Source organism: Candoia aspera, chromosome 1 (assembly GCF_035149785.1).
Source record: "Candoia aspera isolate rCanAsp1 chromosome 1, rCanAsp1.hap2, whole genome shotgun sequence".
Taxonomy (NCBI): Eukaryota; Metazoa; Chordata; class Lepidosauria; order Squamata; family Boidae; genus Candoia; species Candoia aspera.
This window is the reverse complement of record NC_086153.1, coordinates 230134853-230155222: the sequence shown is the minus strand read 5'-3', so window position 1 is coordinate 230155222 and position 20370 is coordinate 230134853. Positions and strand designations below refer to the sequence as shown.

Here is a 20370-nt window from a genome sequence, read left to right as displayed (position 1 = left end):
TGATTAGAAAAGGAAGTATGTGAACCAGTGTCCATACCAACTGTGGTTTGGGTGAAGATGGCGTTCCCTCATCTCCCAGAGCTCTAAACCCACCAGAGACTGCTGTCTTACGGTCTCCTCATGAGGAACAACTTTCTGGATCACTTGTGGGAGATCTCAAGCCCCCTCTTTGTCCGCTGCAGAATTATCAAAGAGCCAGTCTACTCACCAGCTCTTCATTCCCCTACAGTCATCAGCTCCACTGAAACTTCAGAATTTCTTCCTGAGAAGACCATTAAAGTCCTGGCAAGTGCTAAGCTCAATATAGAATAGACAAGATATTTTGTTCCTAACTTTACGAGCAGACAGACATGTCTGAGTTGTAGATGGTTGAATAGTAGACTGGGACTCAACATGTTAATTATGTGCCAATTAAAACTAGCACAACAAAGCATGAAAATGCAACCACTTATCTCCAGGATCTGGGGTGCAGAAGGGCAAAAGGGACAATGTCCCAAGTGCTACGAAAAGACATTTCAGATCTCTGCCCCTATTTGCAGGTTTTGTAAGAGCAAGGAAGCCACTCCAGGTATGTTTGCTAACTCAGAAAATGATTTATGTGAGTCTTAAGGTTAGCCTTTCTGCCTTTACACACTGCATGTTTATATTAAGAGTAACAATCCATGTGGGAACTATTACCAAGAAGTTTCTAAACTGATTATATTCAGAGACAAGCTTAATTTTTGAGTTTCAGTGGATTTATAATAGTTCATACTTTTGAGATGTTAAACCCTTCTGAAGGCTTAATTCAAAATGGATCATTCTGCTGTAAGAAGAGAGAAAATGCATCCATTGTAAGGATCCTCCACCATCTGCTAACTTAACATCTACTGATGGGAGACTTGGGATAAAGGGGACCTGAACCAGGAGATCTGGAGCTTTCAAATCCCCCTTGCTAGGACTTATTTAACGTTTTACAATCAGTGGAGGAGGGGGGATTACAAATGCTAGCAGCCATAAATACACTGAAGTCCAACACTTACTTTTGCAGCAAAGATGTAGCAATATATTAATCTGTGTCCTTTACTTACACTGAAACAGCAAATGCAGCAAGTTTATTAGAATTATATATATTTTCACAGCCTAACTTTTTCCATAATAAATGGATTCCACTAGCAAATACACTGTTTGTTGTTGTTTATTCGTTTAGTCGCTTCCGACTCTTCGTGACTTCATGGACCAGCCCACGCCAGAGCTTCCTGTCGGTCGTCAACACCCCCAGCTCCCCCAGGGACGAGTCCGTCACCTCTAGAATATCATCCATCCATCTTGCCCTTGGTCGGCCCCTCTTCCTTTTGCCTTCCACTCTCCCTAGCATCAGCATCTTCTCCAGGGTGTCCTGTCTTCTCATTATGTGGCCAAAGTATTTCAGTTTGGCCTTTAATATCATTCCCTCAAGTGAGCAGTCTGGCTTGATTTCCTGGAGGATGGACTGGTTGGATCTTCTTGCAGTCCAAGGCACTCTCAGAATTTTCCTCCAACACCACAGTTCAAAAGCATCGATCTTCCTTCGCTCAGCCTTCCTTATGGTCCAGCTCTCGCAGCCATAGGTTACTACACTGTACACTAAGATAAATTAGTAATGTGCTCCTAATCGTCTTGAAAACATCCAGATTCTTGTTGCATGAAGATAGGAACACGGATGAAGCTCTAAGTAATATAATTTTCCTTTCCTTAACAAGCGATCACAAAGACATTTCAGGATCAGCTCATAACCTAAACCAACCATCCACTGAGGAAATCATGGATGAAGGAAATGATTCTGTCATTACTGAGTTCATTCTTCAGGGATTCACAGACAATCCCAAAATGCAGCTTGTTCTTTTTATGGTCTTCCTCTTGGTTTATGCCATCACTGTGTTAGGGAATCTTGGCATGATTCTCTTGATTTGCACTCAACCCCAACTCCACAAACCCATGTATTATTTCCTGGGCAACCTCTCCTTTGTTGATCTCTGCTGTGCCTCAACCATTGCTCCTAAAATGCTGACTGACCTATTAAGTGAAACTAAAAAGATTTCTTACAGTGCCTGTGCTACACAGCTCTTTCTATTTGATATACTTGCAGATGCAGAGTGCCTTTTGTTGGCTGTGATGGCCTATGACCGATATGTGGCCATCTGCAATCCACTTCTCTATCCAGCTGTAATGTCCAAAAAGGCCTGCCAACAACTGATCACTATTGTGTACTTCACAGGCCTGCTGGATTCAATGATACAAACTTCCTGTACATTCCGACTGTCTTTCTGCAGCTCTAATATTATGAATCATTTCTTCTGTGATGAGCCTCCACTCCTAGAACTCTCCTGTTCTGAGACATATATTAGTGAGATTGTGCTATTTACCTTTGTTGGTTGTGTTGTAGCAAGCAGCATTGGTATGATTCTTGTATCCTATCTTTATATTTTGGGGACAATCCTGAGAATGCGCTCCGCTGAGGGCAGGCACAGGGCATTTTCCACCTGTGCCTCTCACCTGACAGCTGTTGGGATATTCCATGGGACAATACTCTATATGTACTTCCGGCCGAGTTCCAGCTACTCAATGGACCAAGACAAATGGGCTTCTGTGTTCTACACGGTTGTGATCCCCATGCTCAACCCTCTCATCTACAGCCTGAGGAATAAGGAGGTGAAAGATGCTGGGTCAAAAGCACTTGGCAATATATGGACTTGGAAAGGGAGAAACCTTGTTTTATAGCAACTTGCAAATGTGGCCATTTGGGGGAAGAACATGCAGAAGGCGTATCTAGATGGTATGGTAAAGTGGGTGACACATGGATTTTTAAAGGAAGTAGAACTAGACAAATTAAACAGACAATGTAATAATAACCTCTGCCAGTTCTGAAGAAGAAGAACTTCAGTGGAAAAAAGAATACATTATGTACTCTTGTTTTGCAAACTGTGTGTAATAGCTTATTCTTCTGAATATTATCTGAATAAAGAGCACATTTTATTTAAATATAATACAGTTCACCAATACAAGTCCCAAACTCTGCCAAAGGCCACTCTTTCAGTTTAATCAAAGTAGCTACCTGTTCAATTAGCCTTCTCCAATCTAGCACAGTGTTGGTTAGGATTTACCCATGGAGGGATACCAGTTTGAAGGAAGTTGTTTTAAACTGCACATCACTGAAATAAATAAAATCAAGCACTGAATAAAAACATCTTTCACTGATTTTTTTTTCCTTTAGCTACTAGGAATTTATTTATTTATTTATTTAGGCAATTGGCTAGATACTATCATTCACAAAGCTAAAGGAAGTCCTGCTGTGGAATAATGAACATATTTTTGATGACCTTGCTGTAGAACTGCAACTAACAGAAACTGATATGGCTGGTTCTTATAATGTAGTCACTTCATTTCAGAAATGCATTAAAAAGTGAAAAAGAGATCAGAAAAAAGGCAGATAAATTAACCACGGGGACAAGAAAGATCTTTCACATTGGAAAAATGAAATGGGGGAGTATGGGGGCAGCGTCATAAAGTTGGGTAGAGAATCTTGGCATAGAAATTGCCAGCATCATCATCATCATCATCATCATCATCATCATGTTTTCTCATGTTACAGTTCTGACCTGCACTCAGATTTCTTTTATCTGATCATTGTCCGGATATTGGCTGTTCCTGCTGTTCCTCAAAGTTATTCCTTCTGCGCATTACCCTCTGATTCTTGATGAGATAACAATTGCCCAGAGAGAGCGTTGTGGGTCTTTATGGCTCCTGCTTAATGAGCAGGCAGCACCCTTGACCAGTAGGCCTTCTCACAACTTCATCCGATGCATCCGTTAGGCCCCTGTCGGAACAGCACACGTTGCTCTCAGTCACGCGCAGCTTACTTGCTTCCGGGGGAGCTAGTATAACGCACACTACATGGGGCTGCCCTTGAAGAGCATCCAGAAGCTGCAGTTGGTCCAGAATACGGCGGCATGGGCAGTTTTGGGTACACCCCAGTACGCCCGTGTAGCACCACAGCTTCATTGGCTGCAGTGACTCCCAATAGTCTTCCAAGTGCAATTTAAGTTTTATTTTTTTCCAGATTTTTTTCATCCCTCCTTTATTATTTTTATAAATAACTCAAGACAGGGAACTTACCTAATACTCCTTCTTCCTCCCCTTTTCCCCACAACAACCACCCTGTGAGGTGAGTTGGGCTGAGAGAAAGTGACTGGCCCGACGTCACCCAGCCAGCTTTCATGCCTAAGGCGGGACTGGAACTCACAGACTCCTGCACAGGGCAGAGAGACTGAGAGTTGCTGCCCAGCCCATCAGATCCCACAGGATGGGATGCTCCAGGTCCCTTCTCCGAACCAGTGCCATCTACTGGGTCCCAGAAAGCACACCCTCTTTGTTGCAGCACCTGCCCGATGGAACAGCACCTCTCCAACATCCAGATCACCCTGACCCTGCTAGACTTCTGGAAGCCCTGAACACCTAGCTTTTCCTCAGGCCTGGACCCAGGTTATGAGCAGAGCCCAACATATAGGGTTCAATTGGACTATACTTTTCAAGGGCCGTAGCTTTTCTGTGATGCTGTTCTATTATTTCTTGTTTTCTGTTTTGCCCTGCGAGCTGCCCAGAGTCACAGGACTGAGAGGGGTGACTATATAAATTAAAGAAAGAAAGGAAGAAATTGCCATAATAATTACAACATTTTAGCTCTAATCATTCAAGCTTCTAAAAGCAATTTCTTATCACGATTCATAGGAACAGCATAATCTGCAATACCGTTAAAATAACAAAAACTGTACAAAACTGTTTCCGGTTTAATTGCCATGCAGACAATGCTCCTGAGACAACACCATATCCTTGAGAGCTTTTGTCCCAGAGGGGAAAAATGTGTTTCGTGACAATTTGTAAATTCAAGGAAAGAATTAACAGCACCAACAGGATGCTGAATGAGTTGGCATTTGTGTTGAGACGAAGGGAACACTTATTTGCAAGCTTAATAAGCAAACATACAACTCCCTTTGCAAGAATAGCAGCAGGAATTATTCAACAACGGAATTTTGCCATGTGAACCCACTACCCCATTATATCCTGTGTGTCAGAACAAATGATGCAGACAGAGTTTAGGACACCAGTCAAGCCATTTGAGGAGCAGAAAAATAGCAATTGAGATCAAGCCCTAACACCCCTGCAGTGTGGCTGCCTCAGGACTCAAGTCTCTTGTCCTTGCTTTTTAACACCTATAAGGAACTGCTGAGAGAGGCCATCTGGAGGCATGAGGTTGGGTATCATCAATATGCTGATGATACCCAATTATACAACTCCATCCCTGGCTATCCAAACCATGCTATCCTGGTGCTGGCCCAGTGCCTGGAGGCTGTAAGGGTGTGGATGGGAAAGAACCGGTTCCGATTCAACCCTAGCCAGATGGAACGGCCCTAGGTTTTTAGGCCTCCTGGGTCCAGTGATACGTCATCTTTGAATCTTGCTGGGGTAACACTCCCCCATAAAAAGCTGTTGTGCAATTTGGGAGTTCTCCTGGCTTGTGGCTCCTGTTCGATGAACAAGTGGCAGCTGTGGCTCAGGGGGCCTTTGCACAGATCCATCTCATGTGCCAGTTGCAGCCATTCCCAGACCGGGAGACCTTGCTCACAGTCACTCCCGCCCTTTCTGGGCAGTCCATGTTTTGCCATAATACACCAGTGCTGCATGAGCTGCACTGGCTTCTATTTCTTTCCGGGTGCAATTCAAGGTGCTGGTTATCACCTTTAAAGCCAGATGTAGAAAGAAGATGGAATGGCCTTGAGGGACAGGAGGAAGCACTGCTACCAAGGCAATGGTCCAATAAAAGGAGCCTGAGTTCAGGGCAAGAATGTCAAGTGAGTAAACATCTCAGACAAGATCCTCCCTGGTTCACATGAAGATAGAGGGAGGGAGGGAGGGAGGGAGGGCTTTCAGACTTGCAAGATTCTGTTACTATAGCATTACAATAAAGGTAGTACTGATCTACCTGGCATTGGTTTCCTAGTCTGATCAGCCTAGAAGGGCTGACACTAGGCTACTTTTGGGACTGCCTTTCCCTGAAGGTATCTGCCTGTCCCACCAGGTCAGATGGGTGGGCACATTCCAGGCCCCTTCCCGTAAATGGTGTCATCTAGGGGGACCTGGAGGTAGCTGTCCTTGCCCTGAAGGACACTGTTTCCCCAGAGAACTGGCAGGCCTTCACCTTCCTTGTCTTCCACAAGGCCCTGAAGTCCTGGTTCTTCCCTCAAGTGTTGGCATAGGATGAGGTTGAAGGCCCGCAAGACGATGTGTAGCTGTATGGGAGAAGGGCTGCCCTGGGTACCCTGAGCTTTTGGAGAGTTTTATAGATTTTTATTTCAGGGTTTGGGGCTTTCTATTGTTTCTACTGTTTTGTGCACCACTCAGGGTTGTTACACTATGGGGGGCTATATTAGTCTTTTAAATAAATAAATACATGTTTCGTCCTGTTCCTAGCAATTTTTTGGCCTGTTAATTTCTGAGGTCAGGAGTTTCTTTCTGCACAATAAAAATTCTGGATATTTTTTCAGCGTTGTTTTATTCATGTCTATGAGAGACATAAACAGAACTAGCAAGACAAAACAGCTTTTTTTGGGGGGGGGGTCATTCCTACGTCTTGTTGTTTGGCCATATTGCTCTCTGCTGTTTTTGTTTGTTTCTTTTCTTTTGTTTTCTTTTTCCTATATATTGTATTAACTTGTTCCAATTCTACTTTTTTTCTCTCCAGTTTGGGGTTGTGGAGGCGCTAGCAAATTTGTTCTCCTTGAAACTAACAATTTTTATTTTTTTATTTGGTCTTTTATTTATTCACTGTGCTTTTATTTTTTTTTAATTTGGGGGATAATGTTCGTAAACATTTCTTCAGTTATTCATTTATGTATATTAGATCTAAATATATCCACTTTGTGTGTCTTTGTGTATGTTTGTGTCTGTGCGTGTGTGTGTGTGTATATACATATCTACAGCCTTATAAATGTCTAGAATGGTATAAATGTACATTTATTTTAAACCTAGTTTTGCCAGATGGCAGAATTTAGGATACTGAGCTGGAATGGTAAAGATATGTAGAATATTGCTAAGCTTGGAAAGTTATTCAGAATGATATGTAGATATAATGAGAATGTTATATTTTTTCAAGGAACTGATATTTTACGTGAAAAACCTTTTTTGTTTGAAATGGGTTGGATGGGTTCATCTTAGTATATTACTGGTAATAATACTAAAGCAGTAGGGTTAGGATTCTCATTAATAAGGTTGTTAAAACTGAAGTGGTTCGAGAATATTTGGGTACTGAAGGGCATTTTATTATTCTTGGATTAAAGATATTCGATTCTTATGTGGTAATGGAAATGTTTATGGCCCTGTAAAGAATAATCTTGATATGTATCAGAGATGTTTCACTTTCATTTGCAGAATTCAGTATGATTTCATAATATTTGATGGTGATCTTAATCTTGTTTTTTATTTTTATATGGATTGCAATATCCCACCCAAACTGTATTAATACTGAGAGTTGGAAAGTACTCTATGCTTCTTTGCAGAAATTTAATTTGGTAGATATTTGGCATAAACCTCATCCCATCACCAGGGATTATCTGTTTATTTCCCATGTCCATAAAACTTGTTCTAGATTAGAATGGTTTTTTATTTCTTTTTCCCTACTTGATCAGGTTTTAGATTCCAAGATTAACTCTACAGTTAAATCAGATCATGCTTAGATTCCATTCACTATTGAATTTAAAAATATTAAGTTACTTAATGGTAGATGGTACTCTAATAATTCTTTATTTCATGATAATAATGTTCTTACTTATATTACAAAACAAATTTTACAAGTTTTTAAATCACTTATAATTCAGCCAGTCTTCACATAGTTTGAGGTGCTTAAAAGGCCAATATAGGCGCTGGATCATTTCTTATGCAGCTAGGTGAAGGAAACTTAGAAATCCTTGTCAGCAGATGGATATTATGGTTAAAGTACTGGGAATCAGGCACAGACATTGGTAAATTGCTGGCAGATCACAAAAGAATAGTAACAGAAGGTGGCCAGAAAGTTCTGGTCTGAATCTGTTAACAAACTGTGTGTGAGGGGGGGGGGGTTCCAATTTTATAAATCATTTATAATTTATATAAGTCATTATAAAATTGGAAGATAAGTTTCATCAACAAATACTAATCAATTTTAAGTCAAATTAATGTTCCACCACTATCACAAGACAAAATCGTCATTTGCAGAACCCCTTTGTTACTCCAAAAGTTAGTGGAGATTACTCAGTTCATGAAAATGGGAACGCCCCTGATCCTTATGGCTCCCCAATTAAATGGTAGAGATCCTGTATGGATAGATATACTGGTTCCTACATTGTTAAAGGTATGTAATGAATCCTTTAAATCAGGTAAATTCCCCATATCATTATATATAACAGTGATTTTAAAACCAGTTAAGATAATAGACCAATATCAGAGACAAGATATTAACTGTTGTATTGGCTAAGCGATTGTAGGAGTTTCCATCAGGCACCATTCATCCCTCTCAGTCTGGATTTATGAAGTCAGTCATCAGTGTGAGATGGGAGGCTATACAAATCAAAAAACAAACAAAAAACAGACACGGATTGGATAATCTATGTTTATTATATTACATGTATTGACATATATTGCCACAGAGTATGTTAAGGATCTAGGACTTTATATTCCTAAAACTATAGCTAAACATAGGAAATTAATTATGCTAAATGGTTTAACGGTTTTAAAAATATTGCGAAACATAGGAAATTAAATATGCTAAAGGTTGATCTCTTGCCTAGATGGATCAAAATCCCATTAAGGTGGTGGGGCAAAATTGTTATGAAATGAATATTGTACCAAGATTAACCTATGTATTAAGAGGTTTCCCAGTGTCATTCAGCTTATATTTTCTCAATGACATCGATGTGGAACGTGCATCTAGTAGAACATCAGTCTTCGTGGGCTCTGTTGGAAAGTTTTTTATGTATTCCCATTAAAGTCCTGGCAACTGCTAGGCTCAACACATAGTAGACAGGGTATTTTGTTCCTGAGTTTGTGAGCAGCCACACATCTTTGAGTTGTAGATTGGTGAATTGTAGATTGGGACTCAAGGTGTTAATTACTTGCCAAGAGTCTCCAATTAAAAGTAGCACAACAAAGCATGAAAACGCAACCACTTATCTCCAGGATCTGGAGTATTCAAGTACATGAGGGATGGTGTCCCAGGGGGGATGGAATGCCATTTAAGATCTCTGCCCCTACTTACGGGTTTTGTAAGAGCAAAGACTGACTCAACTCCAGGTATGTTTGCTATTTCAGAAAAAGACTTATACTAAAGTTAAGGTTAGACTTTTTGCCATTATGTGCTGCATTTTTTATTAACAATAACAACCCTTATGGGGACTGAGAAATTTCTACTGAGAAGTTTCTAAACCGTATTAAAGTCAGAGACAAGCTTACTTTTTGAGTTTCAATAGATTGATAATAGTTCACAGTTTCAAGCTATTAAATCCTTCTTAAGGCTTAATTCCATATGGATCATTCTGCTGTAAGAAGAGAAAGAAATGCATCCACTGTAAGGATCCCTTCAACAGAGTTCGATAATATAGGCAGCTTCAAAATCCAAACTAATCTACATCTTAGGGAATCCTCTTTTTTAATGTCTGATCTCAGCTTTCCATATCTTTATGACTCTATAAGAACAGGACATAATTTTATGCGTAGCAGAATACAGTAAATTGACTTTAATCTGGACATCAATAGAGAGTAAGCTCAAGATACTGGCAGAGCTCTGTAAGATTTGAAGAGGAAGGACATTTTACTCCCAACTGTTGAACAACAAGTCAGGTTGTGTTTCACAGTCCATAAAATTTTAAGTAAAGTTGCAGTGGTCTTGTGTGCCTCATTTATTCTTCACCAGCCACCTTTCTCACCGACAAAGCACAAGTGCATTAATTGACTGCTTTTGACCAGGTATTTGTATGGATGGCCAGTTTTTAGACAGGGGGAAAGAAGTGCGACCTAGGGCAACAGTTCAATTTGGGAAGATAGTTTAGCATCTCAGTTGGCCCATTCAGAGTCCAACTAAGAGTTATTCAGCTTTAAGCTCTAAATCTAATTTCTAATGCCTCAGAGAAAGCTGCTGCTTTTCTTTCAGTTGTTAATTTCTGCATATCCCCTTCCCCACCATTGTGAACTTTTCAACACCCCTCTTCAATTCTCCTTGACCCAATTTCCACTCCAATTCTTTCTGCCATTGTAATGGTCTGGGCTCCCAACTGCAAGGTTAGTTATTGTCCTCTCTGTATGGATTTCAGCACACGCTTCATGGCTCTGCCCTAAGAATGCAAATTCGTTATTCACTCTACTTTTCAGCTTCTTTGTTACACTGAAGTCTTGGAGATAGTTGGCAAGTAAGTACTCACCACAATTTTGCAGTAAAAAAAATAGCAATAAATAAATCCATCCATCCATCCATCCATCGGTTACTGGAAGTGTGGCCTGCCCAATAATAAAACAGGGATCATTTGAGAGTACTCCCCCCAGATGAAAGAATGTTTAAGGCACCAGTACACATTGCTAAGTGGATTTCTTGTCTTTAGAAGGAATGAGAACAATCTTACACGGAATAATGGCAGGAAAGTGCTTTGGACCATTGTCATCAAACAGGGAAGAGATGTGCTTCCTGCCTTGTTGTCTATAGGGTGAGTGATCCAAGGGAGCTCTTCAGGACTCCTGGTTTAAACCAGCCTCCAGGGCTTAACTCCATCGAGACCACATCTAACCTCCATCATGAGTAGTTTGGGGGATTCTTTCTGGACAGAAAAATTCATATTTATGACAGAGTTGATGTCTCTTCGGGGAACATTCTATCTAGGGTATCCATTTTACTATCTGTTTGAATCTAAAATTTAAACCCCAAAAAACAAAATTGGAAAATGAAGGGGTGGGAATTCAATGTAATGTACCACATGTTAACTTACCATCTACTAAGGGGGAATTGGGATAAAGGGGACCTGAACCAGGAGATCTGGAGCTTTCAAATCCCCCTTGCTAGGACATGTTGCAAGGTTTTAGAATCGGTGGAGGAGGGGAGATTACAAATGCTAGCAGCCATAAATACATTAAAGTCCAACACTTTTGCAGCAAAGATGTAGCAATATATTAATCTGTGTCCTTTACTTACATTGAACAGCAAATGAAGAAACTTTATTAGAATTATATATATTTTCACAGCCTAACTTTTTCCATAATAAATGGATTCCACTAGCAAATACACTGTGTGCTGAGTTAAATTAGTAATGTGGTCCTAATCCTCTTGAAAAAATCCAGATTCTTGTTGCATGAAGATAGGAACACGGATGAAGCTCTAGGTAATATAATTTTCCTTTCCTTAACAAGGGATCAGAAAGACATTTCAGGATCAGCTCATAACCTAAACCTTAGTGGATGATTCATACTAGCAGAGACATCGGGAGAGTGCAACCCTCTTGAGGTACCTACATCTTTCAGTGGCTTTTTACGTCATTGATCATGGAGCAATGGCGGTAAGAATTTGGAGGCATCACTTTGCAACAGTTCCACTCCTATCAATAAAGATGCCTTGAGAAATGATACTGCAGGACTTCTTAACCTTATCATTGTAATAGTGGTCTAAAATGGTTTAATAAATAGGTTAATTGAATCCCTGTACTTCCTATATTACTGTTAGCCTACTAGGTAGACCAGATAGGAAACACAACAACCAAATAGGCTAATTCTACTTTATTGTAAAGCTACATTAACAGAATCTTGAAAATCAGAAAGAACAATTCTCCTGCCATCACCTTTACAGACCAAGAACATAGAAAGAGTCCCTTTTGGGCCTCTTGCTCTGCCCACTATGCAGCTGCAGGCTATATTTTCTCTTACCTGACCATTCCCTAGGCAGCATTTCTTCACCTTATCTCCCAAGGTCATTCCCTCATGCCACCACAATCACTTGGCTCAACATAAAAATAAGTTCAGGCAAGGGACACTCTAGGTACACAGAGGTTTGCCACTTGGGAAATGTGGAGGGGAAAATATGTAAAAGCAAACACAGGCAAAAAAGGACCATAAAAGGATATGAAATTCCAGGATGGAGGAATGTTGAAATCAGCTGAAACAAAAACTCTTTAAGGGCTGGTTGAACCTAAAATTTAGAACCCAAAGAAACAAAACTGGAAAATGAATGGGGTGGGAATTTCATGTATTCTACCACTTGCTAACTTAGCATCTGCTGATGGGAGACTTGGGATGAATGGGACCTGAACCAGGAGATCTGGAGCTTTCAAATCCCCCTTGCTAGGACTTATTTAACGTTTTAGAAACAGTGGAGGAGGGGGGATTACAAATGCTAGCAGCCATAAATACACTGAAGTCCAACACTTACTTTTGCAGCAAAGATGTAGCAATATATTAATCTGTGTCCTTACACTGAAACAGCAAATGAAGCAAGTTTATTAGAATTACATATATTTTCACAGCCTAACTTTTTCCATAATAAATGGATTCCACTAGCAAATACACTGTGTGCTGAGATAAATTAGTAATGTGCTCCTAATCCTCTTGAAAAAATCCAGATTCTTGTTGCATGAAGATAGGAACACGGATGAAGCTCTAGGTAATATAATTTTCCTTTCCTTAACAAGGGATCAGAAAGACATTTCAGGATCAGCTCATAACCTAAACCAACCGTCCACTGAGGAAATCATGGATAAAGGAAATGATTCTGTCATTACTGAGTTCATTCTTCAGGGATTCACAGACAATCCCAAAATGCAGCTTGTTCTTTTTATGGTCTTCCTCTTGGTTTATGCCATCACCTTGTTAGGGAATCTTGGCATGATTCTCTTGATTTGCACTCAACCCCAACTTCACAAACCCATGTATTACTTCCTGGGCAGCCTCTCCTTTGCTGATCTCTGCTGTTCCTCAAACATTGCTCCTAAAATGTTGACTGACTTACTAAGTGAAACTAAAAGGATTTCTTACAATGCCTGTGCTACACAGCTCTTTCTATTCAGTTTGTTTGGAGATACAGAGTGCGTTTTGTTAGCTGTGATGGCCTATGACAGATATGTGGCCATCTGCAATCCACTTCTCTATCCAACTGTAATGTCCAAAAAGACCTGCCAGCAATTGATCACTATTGCGTACTTCACAGGCCTGCTGGATTCAACAATTCATACTTTCTGTACATTCCGACTATCATTCTGCAGCTCGAATATTATCAATCACTTCTTCTGTGATGAGCCTCCACTTCTAATTCTCTCCTGTACTGAGACATATGTTAATGAGATTGTGATATTTACCATTTATGGCTGCCTTGAGGCAAGCAGCATTGGCATGATTCTTGTATCCTATCTTTATATTTTGGGGACAATCCTGAGGATGCGCTCCACTGAGGGCAGGCACAGGGCATTTTCCACCTGCGCCTCTCACCTGACAGCTGTTGGGATGTTCCATGGGACAATACTCTATATGTACTTCCGGCCGAGTTCCAGCTACTCAATGGACCAAGACAAATGGGCTTCTATGTTCTACACGGTTGTGATCCCCATGCTCAACCCTCTCATCTACAGCCTGAGGAATAAGGAGGTGAAAGATGCTGGGTCAAAAGCACTTGGCAATATATGGATTTGGAAAGGGAGAAACCTTGTTTTATAGTCACTGGCTTATATAATATGTTTTATAATATGTGGCCATTTGGGGGGGGAAACATGCAGAAGATTTATCTAGATGGTATGGTAAAATCAGTGGGTGACACATGGATTATTAAACGAAGCAAAACTAAACAAATTAAATAGACAACTTAATAATAACCTCTACCACTTCTGAAGAAGAAGAACTTCAGTAGAAAAAAGAATACTGTACATTGCATACTCTTGTTTTTCAAACTGTGTGTAGTGAGAATGCTTATTCTTCTGAGTATTATCTCAGTAAAAAGCACATTTTATTTAAATATAATATAGTTCCCAATACAAGTCCCAACCTCTGCCTAAGGCCATTCTTTCAGTTTAATCAAAGAAGCTTTGCACTTCCAGCTGGTTCACCCCTTAGCCACTTCCCGGGATCTTTAGCCACAAACAATGGTAGTTTGTCAGCAGTCCATCCAAGGAGGGCTCCTAGTAGTCCAAAATCAAAATGATTGATCGTACAAATCAAAGGATCAAAAAGCTTTATAACTATTGACTGTAGAAATGACAAGGCTGCGAGTGTATATATTAGCCATGACTATAATCTTTACAAGCTTAAAAATATCTGACCCCAAGTTCTTTCTGTGGCAAAGGAGACTCCCTGTTCAATTAGCCTTCTTCAGTCTAGGGTTGGTCAGGATTTTTGGGTCCATAGTCCAGCACATATGGAGGGATACCAATTTGAAGGAAGTTGTATTAAACTGCACATCACTGAAATAAATTAAATCAAACATTAAATAAAAATATCTTTGTATAAAGATTGATCTTATTCCTTTTTCTTACTAGGATTTTATTTACTTACATATTTGTGTTTTTTGGCAATTGACTATATACGATTTCTCACAAAGCTGAAGTCAGTCCTGGCCTGGGATAATGAACATATTTTGATGAACTTGCTGTAGAATCCTGCAACTTACATAAACCAATAGGGCTGGTTCTTATAATTTCGCCATTGCATCTCAAAAATGCATTGAACACTGAAAAAGAGATAGGAAAAGAGGCAAATAAAATATCCAAGGGGACAAGAAAGGGCTTTTACGTTAGAAAAACGAAATGGGGGGGGGTTATGGGGGCAGCATCATAAAATTGTGTTGAGTACCTTGTCATAGAAATTATCATCATCGTCACCATTATATTTCTGTGGCTTAATCTGATGCAACGTGATCAACAAAACTGATAAAAATATGTTCATATATTGTGCCTGGCCTCTTCATTTAAAAGATAGGGCTGCAATCTGCCAGTTCCGCTGGGATTTTGCCAAGTGACGTGACTGATTCGTCGAGTTCTGTGCAGTCTAATTTGGCCAGCGGTATTTTTCCAGGATTTCACAGGAGACTTTCCCCGCCTTACCTGGAGATACAAAGAATCTCCTCTACCTTCAGATTGGAAGTTTACGTGTGTTCATCGTTTCTCTGGATGGGGGAAACCTTGATCAGCTCTGGATTAAGAATCAAGGGATAGAGTCCCTGAATTGATGCCTTGCATTTTTACAAACCTATTGATGTTTCTTCCTATGGGGAAAAAAAGAAGCCCACCACACTGTACAGCAGTCCTTTTCACCATGGTCTTCATTTGCCTCAGCAGGCTCGGAGAGGCTGAGGCCTGAGACCTGCCTGGGACATGCTGTTTAGCAGCTCCATGGACTTTATTTCAGTACTCTGAAGATGAGAGGGGTACATGTAGAGAGTGCTGGGGCTGGCAGACCTGGGCCACCTGCTCCTCTCAGTGGGCACTGGTTTTGGTATCCTTCCTTTTTTATATATATCAGAATTTTATTAAGTTTAAAGAAAGGTAAAAATTACAAAAAAAACAAAAAAACTACAAAAAGAAAAAAAGAAAAACTAAAAAAGTCCAAAATGGAAGAAAAAATTTGTGGAGATTCCATAAAGTGACTTCCGACTTTCAACAACAAGAATATACAGCAATTTCCATATTCGATCCCTTACTCTATATCAAACCAAAATCACATTATTTGTATAAATCCTTCCATTAATACATATACAAATCACTAATGCAATTGCTCCTTCCCCTTATAGAAAAAGAAGAAGAAACATATATATCTCTAAATCAATTTCCCTCCCCCCCAAAAAAACATTAATTTAATTATTTCCTTCCTACCGCTATTCTATATATTTCTGTCTACTATCACAAAAATCAAATTATAAAAACATAAATTGTCTACTTTTATAATTAACAATACTACAACAAACATAACCCTATTAAACCTAAAAACCAAGTAATTATTATTATACCTTGTAGATACCTTATAAACCTTATAGATCAAAGAAGCCTGAAAATAAATCCAGTCAAATCATTAAAGAAAAATGGAACCACACCAGCCTTAATATCAAACCAAATACTGTACATATTCTTAATTTTTTAACCCACACTGGAAATTTCCTTGTCTCCATATTACACATAAGGCATTTTTCATAACAAAATCAAACAGGCCAACTGCCCCCCTTAAAAAGTCAGACTTCTCAGCAGAAAGCCTCCCACAGAACAGAGCCATTTTGCTCCCAAAACACTCTCCCAGAAAAACAAGCCAGTCAGTATCTTGCCAGTTGAACTGTCTTAACCCCTTCATCACCAAAGTGTGTTCACCTGTCATTTCTTCAGAGTCCAATCCTGCTGTTGGTAATAAACTCTTTCTCTTCTTCCAGAACATCCTCAGCCTATTGACATATTTAAAAACTGATATTTTGTGCAATATCCCCAATAACTTGCAGAATAACTTGAAGGGTGTCATGGAAAATCTGTTTGAAATCACAACGAAGCTCAGATAGAAGCTCTGAGAAAATCTCCTTGAACTCTGCCATTTCGGGCAGGAGATTATGGTGCCCCCTGGATACTTGGCTAACACAGATAGGAGCCAATGGGTTAATGAAAGGCTTCAGAGAGTAATTGACAAAAGGGAAAGTATGCTAACCAGCAACTATGGCTCCCAAGGAAATTGAACAGAAACTGAAGACTCAAAATGGGAGCTTCAACGTGCAGGAAATGTTAAATCCTTCAGATTAGATACAAAAATAACAGCGGGGAGATGATTATTTATTTCAGTCCTCCTTATATTTAAATGGGAAAGAAGATAAAGTTTTTTTTTAAAAAAAAAATTAATCCAGAAATAACAATAAGCACCAAGAGATTTTGCTTCTTCTTGCTGTAGAAAGCCTCTCTTGGGGTACTTCAGCTTAAAAATATAGATAAATTGGGTGGTTTAGAAATCATGTGGCTTGACCTACTGTCCCTTTAAGCCTACAAATGCGGCTTGGAAGTGATGGCTTCCCTGTCTCCTGTTATCACGAACACTGCGATTCTCTAGTTGCAATAGTGTTCAGCAGAGTAGATGGGGTGATTCTGAGCTTTTTCTTTGTTCATCAAAAAGCTTAGGGCGATTTAAAAACGATTTAGTGAATCGTTGTCATGTCCCCCGTCGCGATGTATACATACATACATACATCGCAACGGCGAGCATGCCTTTCCTGAGAAGGGGAGTGGAGAGGAAGAATCAGCACTAATCCCATAAGCACCTAAATAACAAAGCACCTACATAACAAAGGGGATCATACCTTTGTCCTGACACAGGAAGCGGAGGGAAGTAATCGCCCTATCTCCCTGACATCCCTGCATTACCACGGGGGACACACCTGCTCCAGGCACGGGAAGAGGACGGAGGTAATCGGTGCTAATCCCCCTGATCTCCCATCTAGTCTCCAGAATCGGAATCAATTGGGACTTTGGGACAATGGGGGGCGGGGATGGGTCAGGTCCGCGTCACGGGTATTTACCCTGTACTTTGCACGCCCTGCGCTCATTCTCGTCTTTCTTGTGTCTGCACTCTATTCTCAATAAACCAGATATCCTTTAGCCTTGGCTGGTGAGTCTGTGTTTTGTAGAATAAGGCAACCGTTACATAAAGACGAGAATCGAAAAACTTTACCGCTAGCCCCATTCCAGATTTCGTCTGTGAGGGAGTAGAGCTGGCAATGGAAAACCTCAACCCATGAAGAGGTGGCTGCCAGAGGACCGGCGATGGGGTATCCGACTCCACGGCAAGAATGATCGGGAATAACCCTATTCCCAAGCGGCACGAAGTCCAGGAGGGTTCGAGATCGAGCTTGGAGGAAGAGGAGGCTGGGAGAGGCAGGACACCTGAAGCCACCAGAGAGTCGCAGGGTGAGTGGGTCACCTGGGACGAGACGCCGGGATCCCTGCCAGGGACGCTCGGGGCGTCCGGGAAGCTGCGAGACCCACTGTCCTCAATGATCATAGGACCCGAGGGGAGGCACCAGATCGGACAGACCGAAGAAAGCTCCCAGACTACTGAGAGGCTGAGGATAATGGAGGCGAGGTTGGAATCGATCGAACACCTGTTCCAGAGATGGTCAGTGGCGTGGGAGTCCCGAGGAAGGGGTGAGGTGGAACCAGGTACCAGGAGTTCATCTCCCCCCCTCCCACCCTTGAGATGTGACAGCCAGAGAGAGGAAGGAGATGGCAAGAGGCTGAGGCAGCACCGGGCAGGGTTTGCCTCAAGGAATCCACCAGGAGATCATCACCCCCCCCCCCCCACCCTGGAAACGCGACCGCTGGAGAGTGGCTGGAGACGGCACGGGACCGAGGCAACGCCATACAGAGTCCGCCTGAGGGAATCCCCACACCGAGATCAGAGACCCCCAGTAGCCTGAGGTACGTTCAGCCGACCAGATGTGGTTTGGAGCCCGCCAGGAGCGGGGCTGAAAGACTTCGGGGTCAAATTCGACGGGGACCCAGGGACATTATCCTTCTTCCTGACCAATGCAAGGAACTATATGGAGGAGTTCGGCCCATATTTCCGTTTGGAAAAAGGCAAAATCAATGCCATTGCTAACAAACTGAAAGGGAGGGCGGCTGACTGGTATGTGCAGCTATGCCAGGCAGAAGCCCCAGAGCTCGATGAATTCAACGAATTCCTATAGGCATTAGAGCTGCACTTCAGAGACCCCTTAACTAAGGAGAGAGCAAAAACATCCTTAAGGGGAATCAGCCAAGGGCAACGATTAGTAGTGGACTATGCCCTGGAATTCAAGGCATTGGCTGGGAAGGTGGAGGACTGGTTGCAGTCTACCCTAATTGAACGTTTCAAAGAGGGCCTGAACTTGGACGTTCTGAGGTGGGCATTATGCAGAGACGACCCAAACACTCTACACAAGTGGATACTGCTGGCCGGTAAGGCAGAACATGCCCAGGAAACCTTCCTGCAAGCTAAGAGGATGGCGCAACAAGCGGTGACCGTAAAGGGACCCCAAACCACTGCAGGACCGGTGAGGCCGGTATACCAACCCTGGAGAGAGGAGAGGGAGTGACAGTTTGCCAAGGGGCAGTGCCTTCGGTACGGGAAGGAGGGCCACAAAGCGGCTGCTTGCCCGAAACCCAAAGTAGTCGACCAGCTGGGGAAAGCGGCGGGCAAATCACCCGTGCGGACCAAAAAGATGACAGCGGCCAGGGGAGAGATCGGAGTAAAGGAGATACCTTACTCCAGCGGAGAGGAGGAGAACGACCCAGAAGAACTGGTGGGAAACGCCAGCCACCTGCCCTAAAAAGCACCAGGGAGCAGGTGGAGGAAGATGGGCATGAAGACATGTGGGTGAGTGCCAACTGTCCCACCCTGTATGTAAAAGTAAAGTTAGGCTCCAGCACAAAGTCTGTTGAAGTCTGGGCACTAATAGACTCGGGGTGTTCAAGGTGCTTTATGCACCCGGATGTGGTTGCAGATTTAAATCTACCCTGCTTTCCACTTCAGCACCACATGGTTTTCATTCAATTGGACGGTTCAGAAGCGGGAGGGGGCCCGGTAACCCAATTCACCGGAGCAGTGGTGCTGCAGTTAGGCAGCCACCGGGAAAGACTAAAATTTGTAGTGGCACCTGTGGGCCACCCTTCAGTCATCTTAGGAATTCCATGGCTGGTGAAAAGAAATCCCTACATAAATTGGGAAAACAGGACTCTAACTTTTGCAGACGGCTTCTACCAAGCCCCCACAGGGGACCGAGTCCCCCGTGCTGCGGTGGGGAGGGCAGCGACTACAACCCCACATTTTGCTACAACAACCCTGGAAGGCTTGCCGGACAAATACCAGGAGTTTGCAGATGTGTTTGGGGAGAAAGAAGCGGACCAACTCCCACCCCATAGAAAGACCGACTGTGCGATAGAGCTGGTCCTCAACGCCCCCTTGCCAAAGCCAAAAATTTACACAACGACCCAGAAAGAACTGGCAGCACTGCGGGAGTTTGTGGACAAAAACTTAGCAAGAGGCTTTATCGAGTCCGCAAACTCGCCGGTTGGAGCCCCCGTGCTGTTCCAAGAAAAAAAGGATGGGACATTGAGACTTTGTACGGACTACCGCGGATTAAATTCGGTCTCCATATCAAACAAATATCCCCTACCCCTAATCAAGGACATGCTGGCACATCTGGCAAAGGGGAAAATATTCTCTAAACTGGATTTGCGGGAAGCCTATTTCCGCATACACATACGGGAGGGGGATGAATGGAAAATGGCTTTTAATTGCCCACTGGGATCTTTCCAATACAAAGTGTTACCGTTTGGTTTGGCAGGGGCACCAGGGGTATTTATG

General features: G+C 42.0%; 2 protein-coding genes across 2 annotated transcripts; both read left to right on the top strand.

Moving 5' to 3' along the window:
* The first annotated feature begins 1782 nt into the window (after positions 1–1782).
* LOC134487317 (olfactory receptor 5AR1-like) lies at positions 1783–2739 on the top strand. The gene has a single exon (XM_063289051.1). The coding sequence runs from the start codon at positions 1783–1785 to the stop codon at positions 2737–2739; it is 957 nt and encodes a 318-aa protein (XP_063145121.1).
* A 10032-nt stretch (positions 2740–12771) lies between these two features.
* On the top strand, positions 12772–19333 carry LOC134488598 (olfactory receptor 5AR1-like). The gene is made up of 3 exons (XM_063291062.1): positions 12772–13672; positions 13885–13914; positions 19176–19333. Exons 1-3 carry the CDS (start codon positions 12772–12774, stop codon positions 19331–19333), a joined length of 1089 nt encoding a protein of 362 aa, XP_063147132.1.
* The last annotated feature ends 1037 nt before the right edge of the window (positions 19334–20370 follow it).